The sequence below is a fragment of the Dendrobates tinctorius genome, unplaced genomic scaffold (genome assembly GCF_039654945.1).
Source record: "Dendrobates tinctorius isolate UK_male_01 unplaced genomic scaffold, ASM3965494v1 ptg000082l, whole genome shotgun sequence".
Taxonomy (NCBI): domain Eukaryota; kingdom Metazoa; phylum Chordata; class Amphibia; order Anura; family Dendrobatidae; genus Dendrobates; species Dendrobates tinctorius.
Genome location: NW_027361750.1, coordinates 10992501 through 11017871, shown reverse-complemented (window position 1 = coordinate 11017871; position 25371 = coordinate 10992501). Strand labels below are relative to the sequence as shown.

Sequence of the window (25371 nt, the reverse complement as noted above, 5' to 3'; positions counted from 1 at the left end):
ACATTAGCTACAGTCCATGATAGTAACATTGTGGTGTGGTGCGTCAACCTGGGAGGAGAAAACCTTACCCTCTTGCCTAAGAGTCAAATGGCTCAGTTGCTGTGGATGCCAGAAGAGCTGGTGCAATCAGAGGCCGTGCAGGTGTCAGCCATACAAGGGGACCCCTGGACCCTAGCTGTCACAACAACAGCAAAACATCCGCCTGGGGGCATGAAGGAGGGTCGTCAAATTTTGGAACAGATGCAGACTGAACTGATGGGACTCTCACCACAACAGGTGCAACAGGTGAATGCTGTACTGGAGCGTCGTCATGTCTTCACTCGTCATGAAGATAACTTTGGGTGCACTACAGCTATAACCCACAAAATACCCACAGGAAGTGCTGCACCGATCTGGGAGAGATACCACCAGATCCCCCCTCAGATGTACAAGGAGGTGAAAGAAATGTTGGCCCACATGCTGCAGAGTGGAGTCATATGGGAGAGTCAGAGACTGTGGGCAGCTCCCATTGTTCTAGTTCGGAAGAAAGATGGGACCCTGCGTTTCTGCATCGACTATAGGCGACTGAATGCTTGCATGGTACGGGACTCCTAACCCTTACCCAGAATTGAGGAATCGTTGTCCTCCTTGGGAAAGTATTTTTCATTCTTAGATCTGGCCAGCGGGTACTAGCAGGTGCCCATGGCTGAACACGATCGGCTGAAGATGGCGTTCATATTGCCCATGGGATTGATCGAGTTTAACAGAGTGCCCTACGGCCTGACTAACTCTCCCGGAACGTTTCAATGATTAATGGAAAGATGCTTGGGGGACTTGAATTTCGAGGCAACACTCATCTATCAGGACGATATCTTTGTTTATGCAGCCACCTTTGAAGAACTTCTTCAGCAGCTGGAGCAAGTGTTGATCCAGCTGCAGACCCACAGCCTGAAAGTGAAGCCTCAAAAATGCCATCTTTTCCATAGACAAATTGAGTACCTCAACCAACACCGGAACTGCTGCAACCCACCAACCTACTGTCTCCATCCCCACCATCCTGTAGCATGTAAGCCCGAAAGGGCAGCATCCTCTCCCCTCTGTATCAGTCTGTCATTGTAAGTTTGTTTACTGTAAGTGATATCTGTAATTTGTATGTAACCCCTTCTTATGTACAGCACCATGGAACCAATGGTGCTTTATAAATAAATAATAATAATAATACCAGGGACACATTGTATCCACTGAAGGAGTGAGACCTGCACATGAGAAGATAGTAGCTGTGCAAGATTGGCCACCCCACAAACAGTGAAAGACGTTCAGGCCTTCTTGGGGCTTACATGGTACTACCAAAGGTTTAAGGAAAATTTCACCCGTCTCGCTAATCCGCTGCTGAAGCTATTAAAGGGAGTGCTGTTTGGTTCCAGGAATCGAACTATTCAATGGGGAAACAGCCAGGAGGAAGCCTTTAAAGCCTTGAAAATGGCGTAGATAGAGGACCCAATACTCGCCTACGCAGTTTTCTCCCAGTCCTTTTCATTCTTCACATCGATGGAAGTTTGCTTGGTCTTGGGGGCCATACTATCACAAATGCAGGGAGGAAAGGAGCGAGTGATAGCCTATGCGATCCGGTCTCTTCATGACTCGGAACAGTACCCGGACAATTATTTATTTATTTATGTTACTCATTTATATAGCGCCATTAATTCCACAGCGCTTTACACACATTATTGGCGCTGTCCCCGATGGGGCTCACAATCTAGATACAATTCCTTCAAGTTGGAACTGCTGGTGTTGGTGTGGACAATGACCGAGAAGTTCACGGAATATCTGTCGGGGTCCAAGGTCTTGGTGCGCACTGATGACAATCCCCTTGCCCACCTGGAGAATGCAAAATTGGGAGCCTTGGAATAATGATGGGTGGCCTGCATGGCGAAGTATCAGTTCAAGATCGCCTATTTGTCCGGCGCCAAGAATACCCCTGCCGATGCCCTCTTGGGAGTGACCCATGAGCAGCCTGCACATGACCGAGATGAAGAATTGGAGGCAGAAGAGATTCCCTGGTTTTTGGAACTTGCTAGGTCGTTGGTGGTGACGCAGGGACAGATCGAAGAGACGTCTGGGGAACGGCTACTGGGACGACCTCGGGATGACTGGGTGCAGCTCCAGCAAGCAGATAAATAACTTGCCCAGTTAAGACAGTGGGTGCCCTGAAGCATCTTCCCAGGCGACGAGAGAGAGACGCCCTAACCCCAGAGGCTCTGCAGATCCTGAGGCAATGGGAGAGGCTCCATTTGAAAGATGGATTGCTATACCGCAGGGTACCGTTAGTCCAGGAGTTGGGGGTCACTTGGCAAGAAGTGCTCCCAGAGAAGTTGATCTGTGTGGTAGCAGTGGAGGCCCATGATAGAGGTGCTCATTTCAGTCCGTAGAAGACGTTACAGTGGTTACAGAAGCTAGTATATCACCCTCGATTGAAGACTGCGGTCGAAGAGGAGTGTCGAAAATGTCGGAGCCGTGAGCTGGCCAAACCCCCGGAACAAAGGACCCCGACACAGACCATAGTGACCTTTGCCCCTGTAGAGCTACTGATGATCGGCCCAACACATCTCGGGTATGAACATTTTCTGGTGATGACCGTTCACTTCACCAAGTTCGCCGTTGTGACTCCGACCCAGGAACAGACAGCTGAGTTGGCTGTGCAGGCCATTTGCCGAGACTTTATCCTGGTGTATGGTTGCCCAAAGAGAATCCATTCTGATCAATGTGCTTGCTTCCAGAGTCAGGTGATGGAGGAGCAACATCGGTTGTCCCGCATTGAGCAGTCAAAGATTACGCCTGCGAGCATTTCAATCGAACTTTGAATCAGATGTTAAGCACATTGGAGGAAGATCGGAAGACACGATGGCTTGAGTTTGTGGCTGAATTAGTCTGGGTATACAACAATCGAGTGCATAGCACAACCGGATGCACTCTGTATGACCTGCTGTTCAGGCGAAAGGGACGGGAGATCACAGAGCTGGAGTTGGATCTAGAATAAGACTAACCCTGGACAAGGGTTTCTTCCTTGGTCCAGGAGCATTGACATTGGCTACAGTCTCTTTATCGGCTGGTACAGACAAATTTCCAAGAACTCCAGCATCATGAGACACCACCTATTCGAGGGACAGCTCTAAGGGTAGGAGATCGGGTATTGATCCTGGACAAGCGGCCTCGGGGAAAACTGGAACCTCGATGGGAGAAGACACTGTAACGTGTGAAGCATCGAGTCGGTTCTGACAGGCCGGTATATGAAGTTCAACCCGAACGAGAAGAAGGGGCGCCTATCCCAATAGTCAATCGCAGTATGTTGCGGCCCTGTCTGTGACAGGGTCCTGAAAAAGGAGGAGTGTCGGACATCATTGAAGCACTCTCCCCAGCAGTTTTCAACTGTGACGAGGAAGAAATGATCGTCTCGGCTCCAGATGCGGATAATCCACTGTCTCTCGGCCCCGGGGAAGTGAGCGTCAAAGTGCCCGGGTCTGAAGCTACAGAGCCATTGGACCAAAATCTTCCCTCGCCTCCTATCAGTCAACCTGAATTACGTTGGACTTGAGCGGGCAACAGCGGGAGTACCTCCTACCCGGTACAAACAAGACCAATTTATCTGGCAACGAATCATTCAAGGAGTAGAAGACTCTGAATGTCTGATGAAAGAACTCTTGTATGTGGAATGGTGCGTTAAAGGAGGGCGGGAATGTGAGGAGGAAGACCAGGCTGTGGGTACCTGCACAATTCCGGGTCCTGTACTGTCAAGGCTGCATCCAGTGTTGCCAGGGGGAGTGAATGGGAAGCCGGACAGGTCCCATGACCCGGGGAGAGGGGGCGTGGCTAATCCTGGCAGCGAGCAGGAAGCACGGTAGAATTGAGTTTTCCGCCGGAAGTGAGAGCGGAGGCAGGTGGGTGGCGTGCTCCACAGCGAGAGAGGCAGTGTGTAGCCGTGCCCCAGCAGAACTTGTGTGAACACTCTGGTGAGACAGTGTGTGTGCAGAGCGCCGTGCACTCGGCTAGACAAAGTGCAGTGTTTGTGCGAAGAAGCGGAGGTCAGGGCTCAGGGCCCTGAGGTGCATTCCCCATTGTTGATGGATGCGCAGCAGCACCCGTGTTGGACAGAGACTACTGCAGTGATTCCCACTTCGGATGCACATATTTATGGACTAGGGGCTCAGCGGCCAAACTGGTGACCGCCCGTTGTCGCCAGAAGTGGGACCGTGATTTGTTTGGATCCATCTGAAGACTTCATACTGGCCCTTGCCGGTACTACTACCCCCAGCGGACTGCGTGCGGCTGAGGAACCTAAAGACATGTTAAGTTTAATCACCGGACTGCTGTTACATTGCAATCTCTGTTGTTGATTTATCTGTTGAATCCCTTGCTCTGCCTTCCCTGCATTACTGCATCCCGTAACTTGCTTACACCAGCAAGCCTCAAAATTGACGGGGGAGAGCAATGCCTGTGTCTGACTGTGTAGAACATCAACTCATGGAAAACTGAGTAGATGAAGTGTACAACCCAAAATGGCAACCTCAAACCTAGTGTAGTGAAAAGCCAAATATGTTCATACATTGTTAGAATATAGTTTAGGCTACTTTCACACTTGCGTTTTTTTGTGGTGCATTTTTTGCGCACACAAACGCATGAAAAAAACGCATACAAACGCTGTGTTTTTTTCAAGCATTTTTATGTGCATGCAGGAAAAAAAAGCAGCGTTTGTATGCGTTTGTATGCGTTTTTAGTGCATTTACGTTTTTTTGCACATTGTCCTCACCCAAAAAAAAATCTAGATAACAATCTTGCAACACACACGACCAATGGGACGTCAGTGGTGGTGTGGTATGTTAATATATAGACCCAGTCTACAGTATTCTTCACATATGCTTGATTTTTCTTGTGTCAACATGGATCTGCGCTGGAAGAGTTTTCACTTCAACTTGGATTTGGACATCGTGATGGCTAGGGCATATGCAGTGGCTTGCCATGAACAAAGGAAGAGAGAGAGAGACAGCGAAGACGGCAGCGGCGGCCTATGTGGATACATCCAATTGTTGAACTCCGGGAGAGCCGTGGGGCGTACCACACCCTCTACAGTGAGCTACAGGCAAACTCGGAGAAATTTACAGATTATATCCAGATGTCCCAAGAAAGCTTCAGGGATTTGCTTGCTCGTGTCCAAGAATCCATCCGGAGACAGGACACACAGCTCCGTCATGCGATTCCTCCTGAGGAACGGCTCCTGGTGACATTACGGTACGTAATATTTAAAAACCAAGGGGTGGGGTGATGGTTTTTTTTTTTTACATGTACTATTCAAAACCTGGGCTAATTATTTTTTGTGAATGTACTAATTTTTTATTTTATAGTTTTAAAAAACCATATACAGAAATATTAATTTTACCTCTTTCTCTGTTTCGCAGATTCCTGGCGACTGGAGAGACTCGATCTTCACTACACTTCCAGTACCATATTGGAATCTCTACCTTGTCTGGAATTGTTGCGGACACCTGCCGGGCTCTCTGGAACGTTCTTTGTCCCGAATTTATGCCCCTGCCCACCGCTGAAAAGTGGATGGAAATTGCAGACAAATTCTGGACAGTCTGCAATTTCCCCAACTGTTTGGGAGCTGTTGATGGTAAACATACGGATCATCAAACCCAAAAGAAATGGATCTGAGTACTATAATTACAAAAAGTATCTTTCAATTGTACTCATGGCCATTGCGGATGCCGGATGTATGGTTGTAGCAGTGGACATTGGATCATTTGGCTGTGGTAATGACTCCCAGGTTTTTAAAAACTCAGACATGGGCCGGAGGTTGTATGGCAACCAATTTAATTTCCCTAAGCCACGGCCTCTTCCCCACACCGAAGCTCCGCCACTGCCCTTTGTAATAGTTGGAGATGAGGCTTTTCAAATGTGCGCAAACCTACTGAAACCCTACTCCAGCCGTGACTTGGACCACACCAAAAAAATCTTTAATTACAGGCTGACCAGGGCCAGAAGAACTGTAGAGTGTGCTTTTGGGATTCTTGTCTCCGGATGGCGAATTCTTGGTACAGCCATTAATCTTAAACTTGAAACAGTGGATGAGGTGGTGAAGGCGTGTGTGGTTCTACATAATTTTGTAATAGCTAAAGAGCACCCGACCTTTGAACTCGATGATGCTGCTCCTAACCCATAGCCTGAATTCACTCAGCACCATCTCAAGTCATCCGTTAAAGTTGGCCAAATGAGGGACCAATTTGTGGCCTACTTTATCTCTGATGTAGGACGGGTGCACTGGCAAGATGAAATGGTGTAAAAATGTTTTTGTGTGTGTATGTTAATAAAAAACCTGTTTTGATACCAGTACCGAGTGCACTATGTTTTTTACACTCCAATAAAATAAAAAACTTCCCATGTATACCTGTGAATTCATGATGTTCTCACACCTGGGCAGGTAAATACACATATGAGTTAAACTGCAGCATCGCTAGTCTGCGTGAAATATATTGGTACGTAAGCAACGCTGCAGGTTAAATATGATATGTATGTTAACCAGGCCATGATTGATAAATAGTTATGATTAAAGTTGAGCGACTTTGGTAGGATCAGGGTTCATGAAACCAAATTCGTTTCAAATGAAACTGGTCCGACTAGTGGAAAAAAAGTCGGAGTTTCATTCAAAACCCGACCCCAATGCAAGTCAATGGGGAATAAAAGTCTGCATTGAGTGGATGAATGTATTCCGCTCAATGCCGACTTTTATTTCCCATTAACTAACATTGTGGTAGGGTTTCGAACGAAACTCGACTTTTTTTTGCCCGAGTTTCACCAGTTTGTGTTTCATGAAACCAGATCCTAGTCGGTCAACTCTAATTAGTATACTATAGCCTTGGTATTTAACATATGATGTGTATTTTACCCATCAGTGGATTCAACACACACGTAATAAGAGTATGTTGTTAATTACAAGGTATATCAATAATCCCCCTTGCCTAGTATCACAATAAGTGAAATGAGGATGGTAAAAACAGCCAATCCTCAAAACACTTTATGACACCTTGCAAAGTTTAAGGCGCATTGTGTGTATGGCGCAGTGTGTGTAGGCGGCGCCAAAAACATTAATCGAACTTTGTTATGGTGAACCAGAAATTTAAATTTATTTTTAACCAAAAAAATTATAAAAAACTTTATTTTTTTCTGCGTTTGGGGTCAGATGGTTGCAAATTGGGAGTGTGCAGTGAAGATCAACAGCTTATAGTCAATGAAGGTGTTCTAGGGGAAGGGGCAACAAAACTTGTGGGGGAAGGGAGTCCAGTTATGGGAATGGAACTAGACACACTAAGAGGAGAGGACAGAGGTTCTTCTACAGTGGTCCTAACTGTTTGTCTCCTTAAACAGGCCTGCCTGGACCTACTTGGGCCCAATGCTCGCCTTGATTGTTGGCGCCGCCTGGAACTTTGGGCAAATAAGGAATGTGAGTCCCCCGTCTGCTGCTGTGGCTGCTGCTGTGCCTGCTGCTGCTGTGGCTGCAGCCGTGGCTGCTGCTGATGCTCTGTGGTGGCGGTGGCAGTGCTCGTCCTTGCAGGAGGACTGGTGGCGGCAGTGATGGTCCAGGTTTGCGGAGTGGTGGTGGCAGGGCTACTACATGTTGTAGTGTTTGCGGCAGGGCTGTTCCACGTTTGAGGAGTGGTTACTGTGGCTGTGCTCCAAGCATGCATGGGGGTGGCGGTGGTGCTCCAGGCAGGAGCAGCGCTTGCCATGGTGGTGTCGGTGAAGTGACCAGCAGCACTCAGACTTGTGGTGGTGTAATGGTGGGTGTCCTGGCTTTGAACAGAGGTGTCCGTGCAGTGGTATGCAGCACAAGTTGGTAGTGAGGTGAAGCGAGTCAATGGTGGCACAGTTGGAAATGACACCACTGACTGCTGCCCGTACCGATTATGCTGCATAGCCTGCAAGAAAGCATTGTTGCAGGCCTGCAGCACACTCAGCTGTTGCTCAGGACTAAGCTGTTCCACCATGCCCTTTTCAGTCTTACTAAAAAAATGGTGCGCTGGTCTGTTGAGGTCGGCCTCCAGACGGTCAAGGTGCTGTTCGACAAAATGGAAGCGGTGTTCCATGTAGTTAAAACCACGTTCCATGAGTGAAAAACCGCTTTCCACTCTGTCTGACAGCGACTTGAGGCTGGCATTAAAGGCCTCGCTCAAGTGTATAAACTCGGGCAAGACATTCCTGTCCAAGGCCCTCTGCCGCTGGCGGGTAGTGCCCGCATAACCAGTGGCAGAGACCTGGGACAGGGGAACACCTGATGGACCAGCTTCCTGGTCACCAGCTGCCTGTGTGGCTGACCTGCAAGGTGCTTCCTGGCTGTCGGATGGCTGGGACGGGTCAGAGGACGTCCGATGAAGGACCGCTCCAGGGCCAGGTTGCAGGGTGCTGCTCCAAGTGCTGGAGAAGAAAGGAAAATCATTACTATCATGCCTTTACAAGAAGCATTAGCTGTGGATTAGAAAAACACAGATTAATAAAAATAAAAACCAAAAAATTATAATACTTACGATCTGGTGGCAAGGACCGGTCTTAGGAACTGCAACGCTTGATAGTACCGGTATCTTGTTCTTGTCCTTGACACTGAACCACTGCGAACCTGGCCCTCAGCACGAACATCACTGTTGAAGCGGTCCTTGATCGAGCGCCAACGTGTTTGGACTTTGTCCACTATTGGAAAAACAAACAAACAACATTTAACAATTTTGTTTGATGCACGACATATGCTATCACTAAACCCAACAGTGCCATCACGAACAAGAGTCAATGCGGCACAAGACAGCAATACTATACCCAAAGCAGTCACTGTTGAGCCAGATGACACTGTTGGGTTTTCTGCTAGAATATATCTAGCACAAAACCCAACAGTGCCATCAAGGACAATAGTCACTGCGGCACAAGACAGCAATACAATACCCAAAGCAGTCACTGTTGAGCCAGATGACACTGTTGGGTTTCCTGCTAGAATATATCTAGCACGAAACCCAACAGTGCCATCAAGGACAATAGTCACTGCGGCATAACAGAGCAGGGAAATACTTACTAAACGCCTTTTTGGAGGATGCAGTGTCGCTGTCCCAGCCATCCGTCAACGCTGCGACCACCTCATTCCATAGCCGCCGGTTCACCACATTGTCCTTGTACAGCCGGTCACGGTTGTCCCACAACGGGGCACGCTCCTGGACCAGGTGGATAAGGTGCTCATTAACCAGGTAGACGTCTTCATCCCGTTGTGGAACCTTGACAAAACACATTCATTAGAATATTCGAATTTTGTGTGAATAAAAAGTTACAAAAAAGATCCAGAAAAGAGGAAATATAGAAGATAAAAAATATAGAACATTACAAATCATTTGATACTTACATTCCGTATCACCACCGGGACTTGGCTTGGCTGCTCATGCCGTTCGCCCTCACTAGTCGCATTCGCAGAAGATGACGATGTCTGAAAAAAAAACAACAAACGTTAGAGATTTTGAGAAGCAGCAGATATACTTACCAAACGCACAAAAATAATCACCTCATGGTCTGCTTGCACCAGTTCCTGCCGGGATGGTGAATATTCCGATTCCGAAGACATACTGCATGTAAAAATAATACAAAGCATTAGTACATATACAATTTAAAAGGACAGGCATACATTTTTTAGATGTAATAATACTCACATTCTTGCCGCTGAAGATGGAATTGAAAATGGGGTCTTCTTTTGCAGTCTTTCTGCTCTCCAGGCTGTTTCTATAGTTATGGTACAGTGCTGGCAGACTGTCACGGTCACTGTGTGTCTGGACGCAGATGTTACCGCAAGGCGAACCCATAACACACGTGACCCTGGATACAGCGCCTCCAGTGGGGCGAATTTAAATAATAAAACATGCAGATGGATACACCGCCTCCACCTGGCGAATTTAGGTATTACACGTTAATATAAATTCTGGAAACCACGCCTCCAGTACGGCGAATTTAAATGATAAGGGGGACCTGGGAAACATTAACAATGGTGGGCCCTGCGATAGGGAAAAGGGAATTGGAGACCTCCTGAGCTCCCCTGAGCCAGTGTCCCTGCACTCCTAACGTTCCCTATGCCGGTTCCGCACCGGGCGCCGCACGCGTGCCTCAACGCCCTTGCTCGCCCTGACCCTAAACCCTCACTAGGGAATTGGTCGGTGCGGAAACTAATCCCACCACTGCACTAACAACACACATGAGGGAAAGAGACAATACAGGGGGACACCACTTAGCTTTATGCTCTGTGCTTATGCTCCTGCAACAGAGCCCTCCACCTGCGTGCGTCTTCACCTCCACCTGGATCCATCACCATAACAGGATCCTTCACCATAGTGAAGCCTTGGAGCAGAGTCCACCACCAGTTGCTGCTGCTTAGTAACAGAGTCCCAAAGATGAGTTCAGCTTCTGCCACGAAGGCAAGCATGCTTGAGTCCAGCTCAGCAGCCAAGTCCCACATGGTGAGTGCCACTCTCCATAGTCGCCACTCCACCAGTCCATGCAGACACTTCCCGCTGACACCATCACTGCGACCCCACCACGCCATGCCAGCCCTTCATCCAGACACCATAGCTGACACACGTCCCCCCTGGCTAAGCTGCACAGGACTCCTCCTCAGCTCCATCCTTCCACCAGGCTCTCACCAACTCAGAATCAATCAAAGAATGAATGAATATCACCAGCCGTGATTGCACACCCTGAGACTCATTTATAGAGCCCCACACCTGAATCATAATTACAGAGAACTTTAAACTGAAAACCTAAGGTGCGATACCACTAACCACCACCGGGGACAGTCAAGTCACCTTGGCAACTTGCCAAAAGGAAAAAAGTTCACTCTGTGCTTTTAAAACTGTCAGATCACTTCAGATCATGACACAGACACCTCCTTTTATATAGACATGAAGTTTTTTTAGGTGGGGATTTTTATAACTAGTCTAAGCAATGGACACCAAAAAACCGCATGCACAAAAAAAAACGCATACATGAGCATGCCAATGCGCACGTATGCGCACCCATAGACCATAATGGTATTTTTTTGCACAAAATGTGCGCATACGTGCGCATGCGTTTTTTTTAAGCGGTTGGGCGGACCAAAAAATGCAACATGTAGCGTCTGGAAAGTAAGGACGCACACTGGAAAAAAACGCAGCGCACGAAAAACTCATACGTGCGCATGCCAACGCGCACGTATGCGCACCCATGTTAAATATAGGGGGAAAACACATGCACACGTATACGCAAAAACGTAGCGCAAAAAAACGCAAATGTGAAACCAGCCTTATGATGGAAAAACTATCAAAACTGTTATTATTTGAGGTGTAACATACTTTTTATGTAGTGATATACTTGATTGTATATTTAGCTAAAAATAGAAAAAAAACTTTACTAAAATTAATGTTCAACTGTCCACCATTCATGTTTTCCTATTTTTCTATTATTTTACCGAGTCATTTACTACATGTTTTCAAAATGGCCTTTTATTGATATTTCCTATCCTGTATGCTATGCTCTCATACGACTGTACTCCAAATTCAGGGTCTAATATGGTTCAGCAGCTCTAAATGATCGCTGCTGCTTCCACAAACTTTGCATAAACTCCACAAATGAAATGTTTTAATACACATATAGCAAAGGTTATAATGGCTCAAAATGCACTGTCTTGATAACTTGTCATTTGGTTACCTCACTTAAAGTGGTTTTCCACTATCTGACAACCTCTTTTTAAAGAAGGTAGTCTTCCTATTGTGCTATTGGATTGCTGTGCACTTACTTCTTCTGCAAACCGAGGTACACTTAACCTCTTTACTCACCAAGCCTGTTTTTACCTTCCTGACCCGACGTAATTTTACAATTTTGACCAGAGTCACTTTATGATGCAGTAACTCTGTAAAGCTTCAACGGATCCCACTGATTCTGAGACTGTTTTTTGTGACATATTGTACTTTATGATAGTGGTAAAATGTGGCTGATATGATTTGTGTTTATTTGTGAAAAATCAAAAATATGGCAACAATTTTAAAGATTTAGCAATTTTCAAACTTTTAATTTTTATGCCCTTATCCACAGAGTTATGTCACACAAAATAGATATAATTAACATTTCCCCCATGTCCAATGTACATCAGCACAATTTTTAATACATTTTTTTATTAGGAAGTTAGAAGGGTTAAAATTTGACAAGCAATTTCTCATTTTTCCAACAAAATTTGCAAAACCATTTTTTTAGGGACCACATCACATTTGAAGTGAATTTGGGGGTCTATATGACAGAAAATACCCCAAATAACTCTATTCTAAAAACGGAACCCCTCAAGGTGCTCAAAACCACATTCAAGAAGTTTATTAACCCTTCAGGTCCTTCACAGGAATTTTTGCAATGTGGAAAGAAACAATTTAATTTCACTTTTTTTCACAAAAAATTTACTTTAGACCCAAATGTCTTTATTTTCACTAGATTAAAAGAAAGTAGGCCCCAAAATGTGTTGCTTATTTACTACTGAGCACACCAATACACCATTTTTGGGGGAAATGTACTGTTAGGGCAGACAGCAGGGCTTTGAAGAAAAGGAGCACCGTTTTACTTTTTGATCGCAAGATTGGATGTAATCTAGAGCGGATGCCATGTTGCGCTTGTAGAGCCCCTGATGTGCTTATGTAAGGGAGGGACAGGACTGTAGTCGTGACCTGTATTCTGGTGGCAGCTGCGTCCAGCCCTTCCCCTACATGAAATAATACTCTTCTCCTCGGCATACCTGCATCTCCAGATTCAACTTCACCCAGGCACTTCCCATGCCATAATGGTCCCTCTTCTAGGCGACCCCCATCAATGGAGACACAGTCCGAGGCAACTTTAACACTTTCTTTACTTAGGATTTCGCATGTTACATCCACAGTTGATACATCATAGCATTTGCTTGCTTCCTCATCTTTCCCTTGCTTGTTGTCACTTCTCTGCAGTACATGCCCGGACCGGACCTTACTAGACTGCTTCCCAGTTCCTTCCTGGTCGACCTCACTATAATGACATTTCCTTCAGCCTGTTTCATCCCAGACATGAATTCATCAATCACTACATTTGGTGGCCCCTGGTGAAGCATCCGGCCCGTCTGTACCGATCTCGTTGAAGCTCCAACTCCTTTAATTTCCTTAGTCCAGCCAACTTCTGCCCTAAAAGCATTGGCCCAGGCGGTAAGACGCCACATCTTTCTTTTCCTGTTCTGACCCACTGTTAAGACATGCAGTGGGTAACGTGGGTTATAACGACTTAATGTTACATGGCTGCTGAGCTGTCTTGGCCTATAGCCCATGTGGACACTTGGGCGCCCTGGCCCCATCTGCCTAAACCACTCTTCATCACTAACCTTAACTCTCAGCCGCCCCTCCTACAATTAACCCTCTATGAACATCCTATCAGGCCCCATTAGTATGTCCCCATTTAGTGGCCCACAACAGAACTACACTTACCTGTATCTATGGAAACTATATACTAAAATTGCCCTCCTCTATTGTCCCCAAAGGATGCACTAACTTACCATAATCTGTACATAAATATGCATAACATTATACAACACAATATATTACAATCTTTGCAACATGGTAACACATATATAATGTTGCAGTACCATAAGTAACTAGACCCCTTAAGGAACTTATCTAGATGTGGTGAGCACCTTAAAACCCCAGGTGATTCACAGAAATTTATTTATAACGCTTAGTCGTGAAAACAAAAAAGCACACTTTTCCACAAAAATGTTCTTTTAGCCCCACATTTTTTATTTTCACATGGGTAACAGGAAAAATGGACCCTAAAAATTGTTTTGCAATTTCTCCTGAGATTGCCGATACCTAGTATGTGAGGAAAACTAACATTTGGGTGCAGGGCAGGACTGTGAAAGGAAGAAGCATCATTTAACTTTTGAATGCAAAATTAGTTGGAATCATTAGTGGACTCCATGTTGTGTTTGGAGAGTCCTTGATGTGCCTAAACAGTGGAAACCCCCCAAAATTGACCCCATTTTGGAAACCAAACCCCTCAAGGAATTTATCTAGACATGTGGTGAGGGATAACAGGAGAAACTGCACAATACAATTTGTTGTGCAATTTCTCCTGAGTATGCCAATACCCCATATGTGGAGAAAAACTACTATTTGGGCGAACGGCAGGGCTCGGAATGGAAAGAGTGACATTTTGGAACACAGACTTTAATGGAATTGTCTGCAAGTGTCGTATCGCATTTGGAGAGCCCCTGATGTGCTCCCTTTTTTGGAAACTAAAACCCTCTAGGAATTTATCTAGACATGTGGTGAGCACCTTCTGCTTCACAGAATTTTACAACGTTAATCTGTGAAAATGAAAAAAATACATATTTTCCACAAAATTGTTGTTTTAACCCCCCATTTTTTTATTTTCAGAAGGATAGCAGAAGAAAATGGACCCAAAAATGTGTTATGCATTTTCTCCTGAGTACACAAATATGCCATATGTGGTTGAAAACTACTTGTGAGGCAGAGTGCAAAGACCAGAAGGGAAGAAGCGACCTTTTTGGAGTTTGGATTTTGCTGGAATGGTTTGAAAGTTGCATGTCACATTGGAGAGCCCCTGCTTTGCCAGAACAGCAGAGATTCTCACTGAGTTCATCTGGTGCAGTGATCATATTGACACCACATGTGCCTCACAGAATTTTATACCATTGGGCGGTGAAGAAAGAATAATTACGTTTTTACCACTAAAATGTTGTTTTAGTCCCAATTTTATAATTTTTCTAAGAGCCAGTAAGAAAAAATAGATCTCAGTTTGTTGTAAAAATTTCTCCAGAGTGCACCAATACCCCCTTACTTGTAATCAGGAAATACTGTTCAGGCACAGTGCAAAGCTCAGAAGGGAAACAGCGCCATATTACAGTGCAGATTTTACTGTTATGGTTTGATGGTGCCATGGCCCACTGGGAGAGCCCCTGAGGTGCCAGAACAGCAGAACCCCTCATAAGTGACTCAATTTTACAAACTACACCTCTCATTGAATTCATCTAGGTGTGCAGCGATCATATTGACACCACAGGTGTGTCACAGAATTGCTGAGCAGCGGTGAATGTTGCTGAGTAAAACATTGCAAACTGCCATTGTAGACCCAAGTAGCGACCAGTACGTTGTAGTGCCCAACTCACGCTTATGGAGACATGCACCCGTCAAATAGGCAGGCTGTCATAGCTACAGAAATGGGAAACATGTGGACACTAAATATGGTTAAGGCACACTGAGGCTCAGAAGGAAGGGAGACATTTGAATTTGGGAATGCAGAATTTGCTGAATTTCTTTTTGGGGGAGAGGAGCCATTTTGCTTTTCCAGAGCCTTTGTGCTACCAGTAACCTGGAAGCCCCTATATTTCCATTGACAGATGACAGACCTGAGTAGGGGCTTTTTTGTGGATTGATTTGAAGCTTTTGTTAGTAAACTTTTACATAACATTTTGAATCACAGTTATCCTGTGATCTACGCTGAGCACTTATATCGGGGTTTCAATCTACATCTACCAGTGACGTGATTCAGATGAAACCTCCAAAGGATCCATTCACTATAATGAGGCAGCAAAGCTACTCTGGACGCCATGTAGCCTCTGTTCAGCAGTGTTCTTCTTTTTAGAAGTGCACAAAACTGTGGCCGACGTCACTTTTATGTACGTCTAAAAAGATAGACACCACCAGGTCACAAGTCAGATGGCATCCACAATGCCTCCATCTGCCTCATTATAGGAAATCTTCTGCAGGGGGTTCCATCTGAATTGCAAAGGGTCTGAATATTTATTATGACCATGTGATATTTCAGGTTCTTTTTTAATAAATTTGCAAAAAATTTTATATTTCTGTCTTTTTTTCAGTCAAGATGGGGTGCAGAGTGCACATTATTAATGAGAAAAAAAATGAACTTTTTTGAATTTACCAAATGGCCGCAATGAAACAGAGTGTAAAATTTAAAAGGGTCTGAATACTTTTCATACCCACTGTATATATGTATATATATATATATATATATATATATATATTATTTTGTGACTTAAAAAATATTTTTGCAACTTTTTTTACTTTTTTACTTTGTCCCACTATATGACTTTGATTTTCAGCACTCTGATCGTAGTTATAAGGGAGCATTGCTATGCTTTGCAACTGTCAGTGTTGCACCGACACAAGTTAGTTAGGTCATGCACTTCGCATGATCTAACTAACTTGCCACAGCATGATAACCCGGATGTCGTCATTACGACATCAGGTCACTATGGTAACCATCGGGCGTCCGCGATGACATCGTAGGGCCACCAATCGGAGGGCAGAGGGGGCTCCCTCTGCGTGACTTCTAAATACTGCGATCAATAGCAATCACAGCATTTAGATTGTTAGTCTGCTGGGAGAGATGCAGGCACCTCTCCTTTCAATGACTGCCGGGTGTCAGCTATTAGTATTGCTGAACACCCGGCGATGATCACGCGCGAACACTCCTGTGTGAGCTAAATCGTCTGGATGTATCCATACGAATTGAGTTAGCAGCAGCCCCATAGCACAAAAGCAGCCGCTGATATACTGCAGGATCATGGGACATAATAATGTTATGCGAGCCTAGGAAGACCCAGTGTCGTCATCGCTGGAACAGTCCCAGTGCGGAATATGACAATATATGATTTGTTTTTTACAAGGTAGACTACCTCACTAAAAAAGGGGTTGTCCAGATAGTGGACATTAAGAGAATTTTATTTAACTAAACGCTACACAAACCTCTGACTATTGGCAAGTTAGGTGTTGAATTAGGCAAGAGATATTCACAGCACACTCTTTATTTCAGTGTTGCAAAGTTTTTATTCACACGCGGAAGCAGATAAGGACAAAATATTGCTATGAACTGAGGAACAAAGTTAGACGTTTTGACCCCGCCAGGGTCCTTTTCAGAAAGTCATTTGGTTGTTGAAACAAGAGGAAAAATGTTTCTCCAAGGTGGAGGGCTGCGAAAGTACATATGCAATATGGTGCTGTGCTGTTGTGGCTTAGATTGGCGCTCCCGCGCCTGCATAACTGTCAGGTGTTGAATTAGACTTTTCCTTGACAGGCCAATTCTGTGTTATGTTAGTCAAGGTAATCTTTGCTAAATCTGTGTATCTAATCTGAGAAATAATCTTTTCCAAATTATATGCCACTACTTCACCTCCCCCTTTCTTCCTAAACTCACCTTCTGTTAGGCAGACAGCAAGCACAGTGAGGTGCCAGGTTACACCTCCAATTATACTTATTGGAGAGAGATGGTGGAAGAAAAGTGAAGAGAACGCAACACAGTGAGAGACAGACACAAGCATATTGAGCTGCATCTTTCATCATATGAGTTTTACTCCATTGTTGGATTTACTGCTACACAGCTAAGTACTTCTTTATGTCTTCCATGCTGCTGCTTCTGTGTGCTATATAAAAAAGAGCAAGAATCCATCTTTCTATGTACTGTATATGAAAAACATCAAAGTAGCTCGTCTCAACCTACCAGCTCAGAGAGAAAAGTAGGGCCTTCAGAAGGGGAAACTGATGAAAAACACACATCAATTCATGGGCATAAATTGTGTTTATCTTCATGTACATACATGAGTGCTTCTTCTAAAAGTTATCTGTTGTGGTGGAATGGCTTTTACACTCTTTGGATAAAAATAGTGTCAACTAAGTAGCCTATGTTATTTACATGTATTTATTCACTTACTTCAGAGTATTTGCTCATTTTGTTTTTATCTGTTTATTTGTTTTCTACACTTTAAGGTGAAATCTAATTTTTAGTTGAACAATTTCTCTATTCTTCTGTATTTAAAGGTTATATCCAGGACTTTATGAAAAAAAATGTGACTAAGGGACAGGTAGTCCAAACAGGTAGCCTGTTGTGCATAGCACCGTTCTTCCCATGCACAGAGCGGTCACAGACTTCTCTTGCTGGGTATTCAGCTGCCTCTGCTGACATCATGTCTACAGAGCGGAGGCTTCTTTTCCGCTCTGCTCCATTGACAGGGTGGGACTTCCAACTTAATTCTGGTTGACAGCCAAATTCCAGCTAACTGGAGGAGTCGGCTGTGAATCAGAATGATTTCCGAAGTCATACCCCATCACGTCAGCAGAGGCAGCTGAATCGCTGGCAGGAGCAGTCTGTGACCGCTCTGTGCTGGGGAAGAACGGCTCCATGCACAACAGGCAGGTAAATATCAACTACCTGCCTGTTAGTGCCTAGGCACATTTTTGTTTTTCATAAAGTCTTGGATATACTTTTTTAGTAGTCATGCACATGGTCATATTATACCTTCAAACTGTAAAATCTTACAATTTTACTGTGACAAAATGGCTATAACGCCAACATGCAGTTGCAGGCAGGCAACGCCTTGCAGCCTCCGGAATGTGTCTCTTTCATTCACAGTCCAATTACCTCTGATTGGATATTGTATCTGTCTTTGTCACTAGAGTTTGTTTGCCATTTGTGGACTTCTGACCGGATGCTACTTTTGCTGCTGTCTTTGCTGCTGCTGCAACTGTTGCTTTGGAAAATGCAAACCGAAATCAGCAACAGAAGAAGAGTATGAGTACTATGTGTCTCCTGAGGACCTGGAAGAACAGATTAAAACAGACATGGAATCAGGTGATGTAATTAACATGAAATACATGTGCAGCATATAGGAAAGTGGTGTGCTGTGCTGTGTTGTGCATAAATATGTGACTCTTCAGATGTTGTATTAGTCAATGCCTGTTGAAGAGGCCTGAGTAGTCTCGAAAGCTTGCAATGTGTTACCATCTTTTCAGTTTGCCATTAAAAGGTATCAACCACTGAGTACTCTCAATTCTGAATACAGTGGGGCAAAAAAGTATTTAGTCAGTCAGCAATAGTGCAAGTTCCACCACTTAAAAAGATGAGAGGCGTCTGTAATTTACATCATAGGTAGACCTCAACTATGGGAGACAAACTGAGAAAAAAAAATCCAGAAGATCACATTGTCTGTTTTTTTTTCATTTTATTTGCATATTATGGTGGAAAATAAGTATTTGGTCAGAAACAAGCAATCAAGATTTCTGGCTCTCACAGACCTGTAACTTCCTCTTTAAGAGTCTCCTCTTTCCTCCACTCATTACCTGTAGTAATGGCACCTGTTTAAACTTGTTATCAGTATAAAAAGACACCTGTGCACACCCTCAAACAGTCTGACTCCAAACTCCACTATGGTGAAGACCAAAGAGCTGTCAAAGGACACCAGAAACAAAATTGTAGCCCTGCACCAGGCTGGGAAGACTGAATCTGCAATAGCCAACCAGCTTGGAGTGAAGAAATCAACTGTGGGAGCAATAATTAGAAAATGGAAGACATACAAGACCACTGATAATCTCCCTCGATCTGGTGCTCCACGCAAAATCCCACCCCGTGGGGTCAGAATGATCACAAGAACGGTGAGCAAAAATCCCAGAACCATGCGGGGGGACCTAGTGATTGAACTGCAGAGAGCTGGGACCAATGTAACAAGGCCTACCATAAGTAACACACTACGCCACCATGGACTCAGATCCTGCAGTGCCAGACGTGTCCCACTGCTTAAGCCTGTACATGTCCGGGCCCGTCTGAAGTTTGCTAGAGAGCATTTGGTTGATTCAGAGGAGTTTTGGGAGAATGTCCTATGGTCTGATGAAACCAAACTGGAACTGTTTGGTAGAAACACAACTTGTCGTGTTTGGAGGAAAAAGAATACTGAGTTGCATCCATCAAACACCATACCTACTGTAAAGCATGGTGGTGGAAACATCATGCTTTGGGGCTGTTTCTCTGCAAAGGGGCCAGGACGACTGATCCGGGTACATGAAAGAATGAATGGGGCCATGTATCGTGAGATTTTGAGTGCAAACCTCCTTCCATCAGCAAGGGCATTGAAGATGAAACGTGGCTGGGTCTTTCAACATGACAATGATCCAAAGCACACTGCCAGGGCAACGAAGGAGTGGCTTCGTAAGAAGCATTTCAAGGTCCTGGAGTGGCCTAGCCAGTCTCCAGATCTCAACCCTATAGAAAACCTTTGGAGGGAGTTGAAAGTCCGTGTTGCCAAGCGAAAAGCCAAAAACATCACTGCTCTAGAGGAGATCTGCATGGAGGAATGGGCCAACATACCAACAACAGTGTGTGGCAACCTTGTGAAGACTTACAGAAAACGTTTGACCTCTGTCATTGCCAACAAAGGATATATCACAAAGTATTGAGATGAAATTTTGTTTCTGACCAAATACTTATTTTCCACCATAATATGCAAATAAAATGAAAAAAAAACAGACAGTGCGATTTTCTGGATTTTTTTTTCTCAGTTTGTCTCCCATAGTTGAGGTCTACCTATGATGTAAATTACAGACGCCTCTCATCTTTTTAAGTGGTGGAACTTGCACTATTGCTGACTGACTAAATACTTTTTTGCCCCACTGTATGTGCAGCATATGACATTTACAGTATGAAGATTTATATCCTGAAGCATTTTGGACTTAAAGTATACTTACATTCAGTGCTTTTTTTGCGCCGGTACGGCGTACCGGAAATCTGAAGGTGCTTCAGCGGGGGAGGGGGAGCGGCGGCAGGAGCCGGTGGCTGGGAAGTCATACTCACCCCTCCCGTGCCTCCCTGAACGTCACCTGCATCCTCCTTGTCCCAGCGCTGACAGCTTCTTCCTGCCTTCAGCGGTCACATGGTACCGCTCATTAAGCTCATGAATATGGACACCCATGGGCGTGGAAGCATATTCACAACCTTAATGAGTGGTACCATGTGACCGCTGAAGGCAGGAAGAAGCTGTCAGCGCTGGACAATGGAGGATTCAGGGACGTTCAGCGACGGCACAGCAGGGTGAGTATGAAGGAGGAGGACGGGGGCTGCACAGAGGAGGACGGGGGCTGCACAGAGGAGGACGGGGGCTGAACACAGGAGGATGGGGGCTGCACACTGGAGGTCGGGGGTTGCACAGAGGAGGACGGGGGCTGCACAGAGGGGGTCGGGGGCTGCACAGAGGAGGTCGGGGGCTGCACAGAGGAGGTCGGGGGCTGCACAGAGGAGGACGGGGGCTGCACAGAGGAGGTCAGGGGCTGCACAGAGGAGGTCGGGGGCTGCACAGAGGAGGTCGGGGGCTGCACAGAGGAGGACGGGGGCTGCACAGAGGAGGTCGGGGGCTGCACAGAGGAGGTCGGGGGCAAATATTGCGTACCGGCAAATATTTTTTTTAGAAAAAAAAGCCCTGCTTACAATTCTCTCTTTTATTATTAGGGATGCTGCAGTGAGTGGTTTCTGCAATCACTTATGGTTTTCCCTATTAAATTCAGCTAATCGTTGGGGCTTCATTTTCATGAGACCACCAAGATTAGCTAATTGTTAAACACTCTATAAAAAGTTAGTGCCAGTTTGTGGTATAGATGACCTTTTAGCAGGCTCTTTAATGAAATATTCCAAGCTAGCCGTTGGTAGCAAGAATATTAACAAAAGGAAGCTTAGTATTAGAATGGCAAAAGAGTTTGCAATATACCTTAGTGTATGTGGCCAGGATCCGGACATAGCAGCATTTTGGATGCAGCTCTCCCTTCTATTGCACGCAAGTAAATCCACCTGTGATTACTAAATCACGTGGATTTACCGCATTCAATACATTCTATTGGTGAAATTTCTGTTGTGGAGACTAGTGTCTCCGCAAGAGAAATTGACGGGCTGAAGTTTGTAAAGATGCGCCGCGCCACATGTCTGTGTCCGCGGGTGATCCACAGGCGACTATACACACATAATGGACATGGGATTTCTAAATATTCCATCCACTATGCTGTAACATCTAGCCGCTGCAGGTCTGACGCTGCATTAATACTCAGCGTCAAATCCCCAGCAATTCCTGATTGTGGGAGAGTACCCTTAGAGAATTTGGTGCCAATCCTAAACCAGGCAAAATTTTCCATGTGCTCCAGGATTTTGCCACAATGCAGTATAGGTGAATTGACTGGCATCTTAGATGAACCCTATATATGTCCGATGTAAGAGGACCAAAGGGAACCTGTCAATTGATTCATGCTGCCCAAACCACAGGCAGCATGTGCCAGAGTATGGCTGTATGATCCATAACAAAGAGTCCTGTCAATCAACTGCAGCTGCTGCAGGAAGAAGCCAGTCAGGGGCTTCACCTAACTAGTCTCATCTCTGCCTTTGGTCTCCATCCGGATCTTTTAACCATATTTTCTCTGAAATGCCAGAGCATTTCAGAGAATAATATGCCTTGCTGCAAATTTGCAGCCAAGCTCTTACTAATGCAGCCTGTGGTTTGGACAACATGAATCCCATGACAGATTCCCTTTAAACTGTGGTGTCATAATATAGGTCGGATGGACAACATACATTACCGTTCAAAAGTTTGGGGTCACCTAGACAATTTTGTGTTTTCCATGAAAACTCATACTTTTATCAAATGAGTTGCCAAATTACCGTATATACTCGTGTATAAGCCGACCTGATTATTAGCCGACCCCCCTAATTTTGCCACAAAAACTGGGAAAACATATTGACTTGAGTATAAGCATAGGGTGGAAAATGCAGCAGCTACTGGTAAATTTCAAAAACAAAAATAGATACCAGTAAAAGTAAAATTAATTGAGAAATCAGTAGGTTAAATGTTTTTGAATATCCATATTGAATCAGGAGCCCCATATAATTCTCCATACAGTTCGTGATGGCCCCATAAGATGCTCCATACAAAATACACCCCATATAATGCTGCTCAAAGGTTAATAATGCCCCATAAAAGGCTCCATAGAATAATATGCCCCATATGCTGCTCCATAGAATAGGCCCCATAAGATGCTCAATAGAATAATATACCCCAAAAAACAAAAAAGGGCCCCTCAAACCTATAAATTAATTAAACTGATTAAATTAATATGCAGATACATAAATACCTTGTGGACTATATACAAACATACTGTATATTGTATAGATTCATGCTCTCAGATAGGCATTATGTAGCATCCACACAGGCAATGCAGTTTGGCCAGACGTGTGCACTTTTATTGCTTTCAATAAATTCCAAGAGATTCATAACCATGATAGCGTCTTCTGGAAACAAAGGTATGACAGCAAATAAACAGTCCATTCAGCAGGCACATACGAATGTAAGGTCACTGCACACATCATGATGCTTGCGTAGAAGCCTCCTGAGCCTCATCAGAGCTGGAAGTCCCAGCCTAGCTGGAGGAGATTTCAGCACGAGATGTTGGGGATCAGAAGATGCGGCAAGGACAGGACAGGTGGCGGTGAGTAGCAGAGAATCAGGAGAGCTGAGCGGTGAGTATAACTATTTTTTATTTTTTACCTCTTACATTTGTTATACTCTGAGGTTTCGAGAGACTCCACACCATTATACAGGACATTGAATTTGAGAATAACTTCTTTGAGAATCAAATTTCCTAGGAAAATAGTTTACATGCATTTGCGCAATCTTTTTTTTTTTTACATACCTTAATGGTTTTTTAGGCACTGTCACAAACAAAAGAGGGCCCTATGTAAGAGCAAGTTACCTCCATGAATGATGCTAACACTACCATACATTTGTATATCCAGAACTACTAGATAAATATGGCTTCTAATGGTTTCAGGACCCAAGAAATTCAAACAATGTAGAGTTATCTGAACTTGAAATCCTTCTTTTATACTCAAATTTTTTCTAACTCTTTATATTTAAAAAAAAAGAAATAAAAATACCAAACCAAGGAAACACTGCATAAGGCCAGGTCACACTTGCATGTGCAAAGCGAGTAACTCGCGCAAATCTTTTGCATTAATACCCGGCACTGCCGCCGGTACTCGGATCGGAGTGTGCGGCTGCATAGAAAGACATGCAGCTGCACACTCCGGTCCTGAGTGCTGACAGCAGTGTTGTTATTGATGCGAGAGACTCGCGCGAGTTTCTTGCATTGCACAAGCAAGTGTGACCCCGACCTAATAAACGTATTTGCATAAAAAACATAGGTTATACTAAAAGACCTAATGAATATATAGTCACTCCTCAACACTGAAATTGCAACATGAAGAAGGAAAATTCATGGAATTATGGAAATCACCAAATGGATAGGCGTGTTAATGATATGGAAAGGATATTAAAATGAAAACAAAAGTTTCAAAACATTTTGATTTATTCAGTATTGAGTATGAGCTCCATGTTGCAGAAATTCCCGCACTTACATGCCTTGGCTGCTATCAATTAGGTTATTAATGGTTATCTCCTCATTAAGATCCTCTGCTGGCAGCTTCTTATTGCTGAACAATGACATCCCAGATGTGCCCAATGGGAGACAAGTCTGGAGATGTTGCAGGCCATGGCAGTAGCACGTTTAGGCTGTGCAGGCTGCTCAAAGCAAGACATGCAATGTGCTGTGTGGTATTGATGTGTTGAAAAACAACTCCTTTTACTTTCTTTGGAAAAGTGGTGCCACCACCAAACCAATCTAATGCTGAGCTGTTCGTTTACCTTGAATGAAAACGTGAGCGGTGCAGCTACCTTACATTCTGCCATCCTTCAGCAAAATCACAGGAGTAGGACCAGTGTGACTTTTTTTGTGAAGGACGCAGACCCAATGCTGTGTAAACACTGCTGGTTTGTATAGACACTGTTTGATGTCTCAGGCTTGGTAAGTGATGTCCAGTTTTACTTGCAGTACAGAATGGATGATTCCTGGGATCGGTAGCGTGACCATTTCTGAATATTGAATAAATCAAGATGATCTGAACATTTTTACTTTCCATTTTTTTATTGTTTGCATATCATTAACATCTCAATCCTTCCTCTGATCTCCATGTATATATATATGTGTGTGTAGATGATGAAACATGTAAAAGAAACAGGTGCGAGTTACATTGTATTGTTTAAAACTGTTCTCTACATGGTTTTATGTTACTTTTACTTCTATAAAAGAACACTGGGAGTCTTTATCTTTTTTGGATCTAACGTATCTTAAAGAAGTAGCCACATTTCTTGAAGGTTTGCATGAAATTTTGTTAATATAATGAAGTCATCTATTCATCTATGTGTGTCACGGACACTTATGCCTGCTAGTGTGTTGGCAGAATTGTTTCTTCATAGGTCAAAGTAATATCTCCAAGAGATAAATTAAATCTTAATGATTGCAGTCATCCAAAGCTAAGCCAGGATGCAAGAACATGAAATAGTGTTCAGTTTACTACTCACAAATTATACGAAGTTTATGAGACCACAAAACTTAGTCGCTGATTTCCTTTAACCTCTTCTTTACCAGGTAATTTTTTTTGTGTGCCTTT

The 25371-nt window shown here is 44.3% G+C and overlaps 1 protein-coding gene across 2 annotated transcripts in view; it reads left to right on the top strand.

Annotated features, from left to right (window-relative positions):
• The window catches only part of DNAJC5B (DnaJ heat shock protein family (Hsp40) member C5 beta), a 219325-nt gene that overhangs the window by 172555 nt on the left and 21399 nt on the right, over nt 1–25371 (top strand). For both annotated transcript variants that reach the window (XM_073583916.1, XM_073583917.1), the window contains one exon: nt 18516–18690. In XM_073583916.1, the coding sequence (XP_073440017.1) occupies nt 18516–18690 (175 nt within the window). The remainder of the gene's footprint in view (nt 1–18515; nt 18691–25371) is intronic.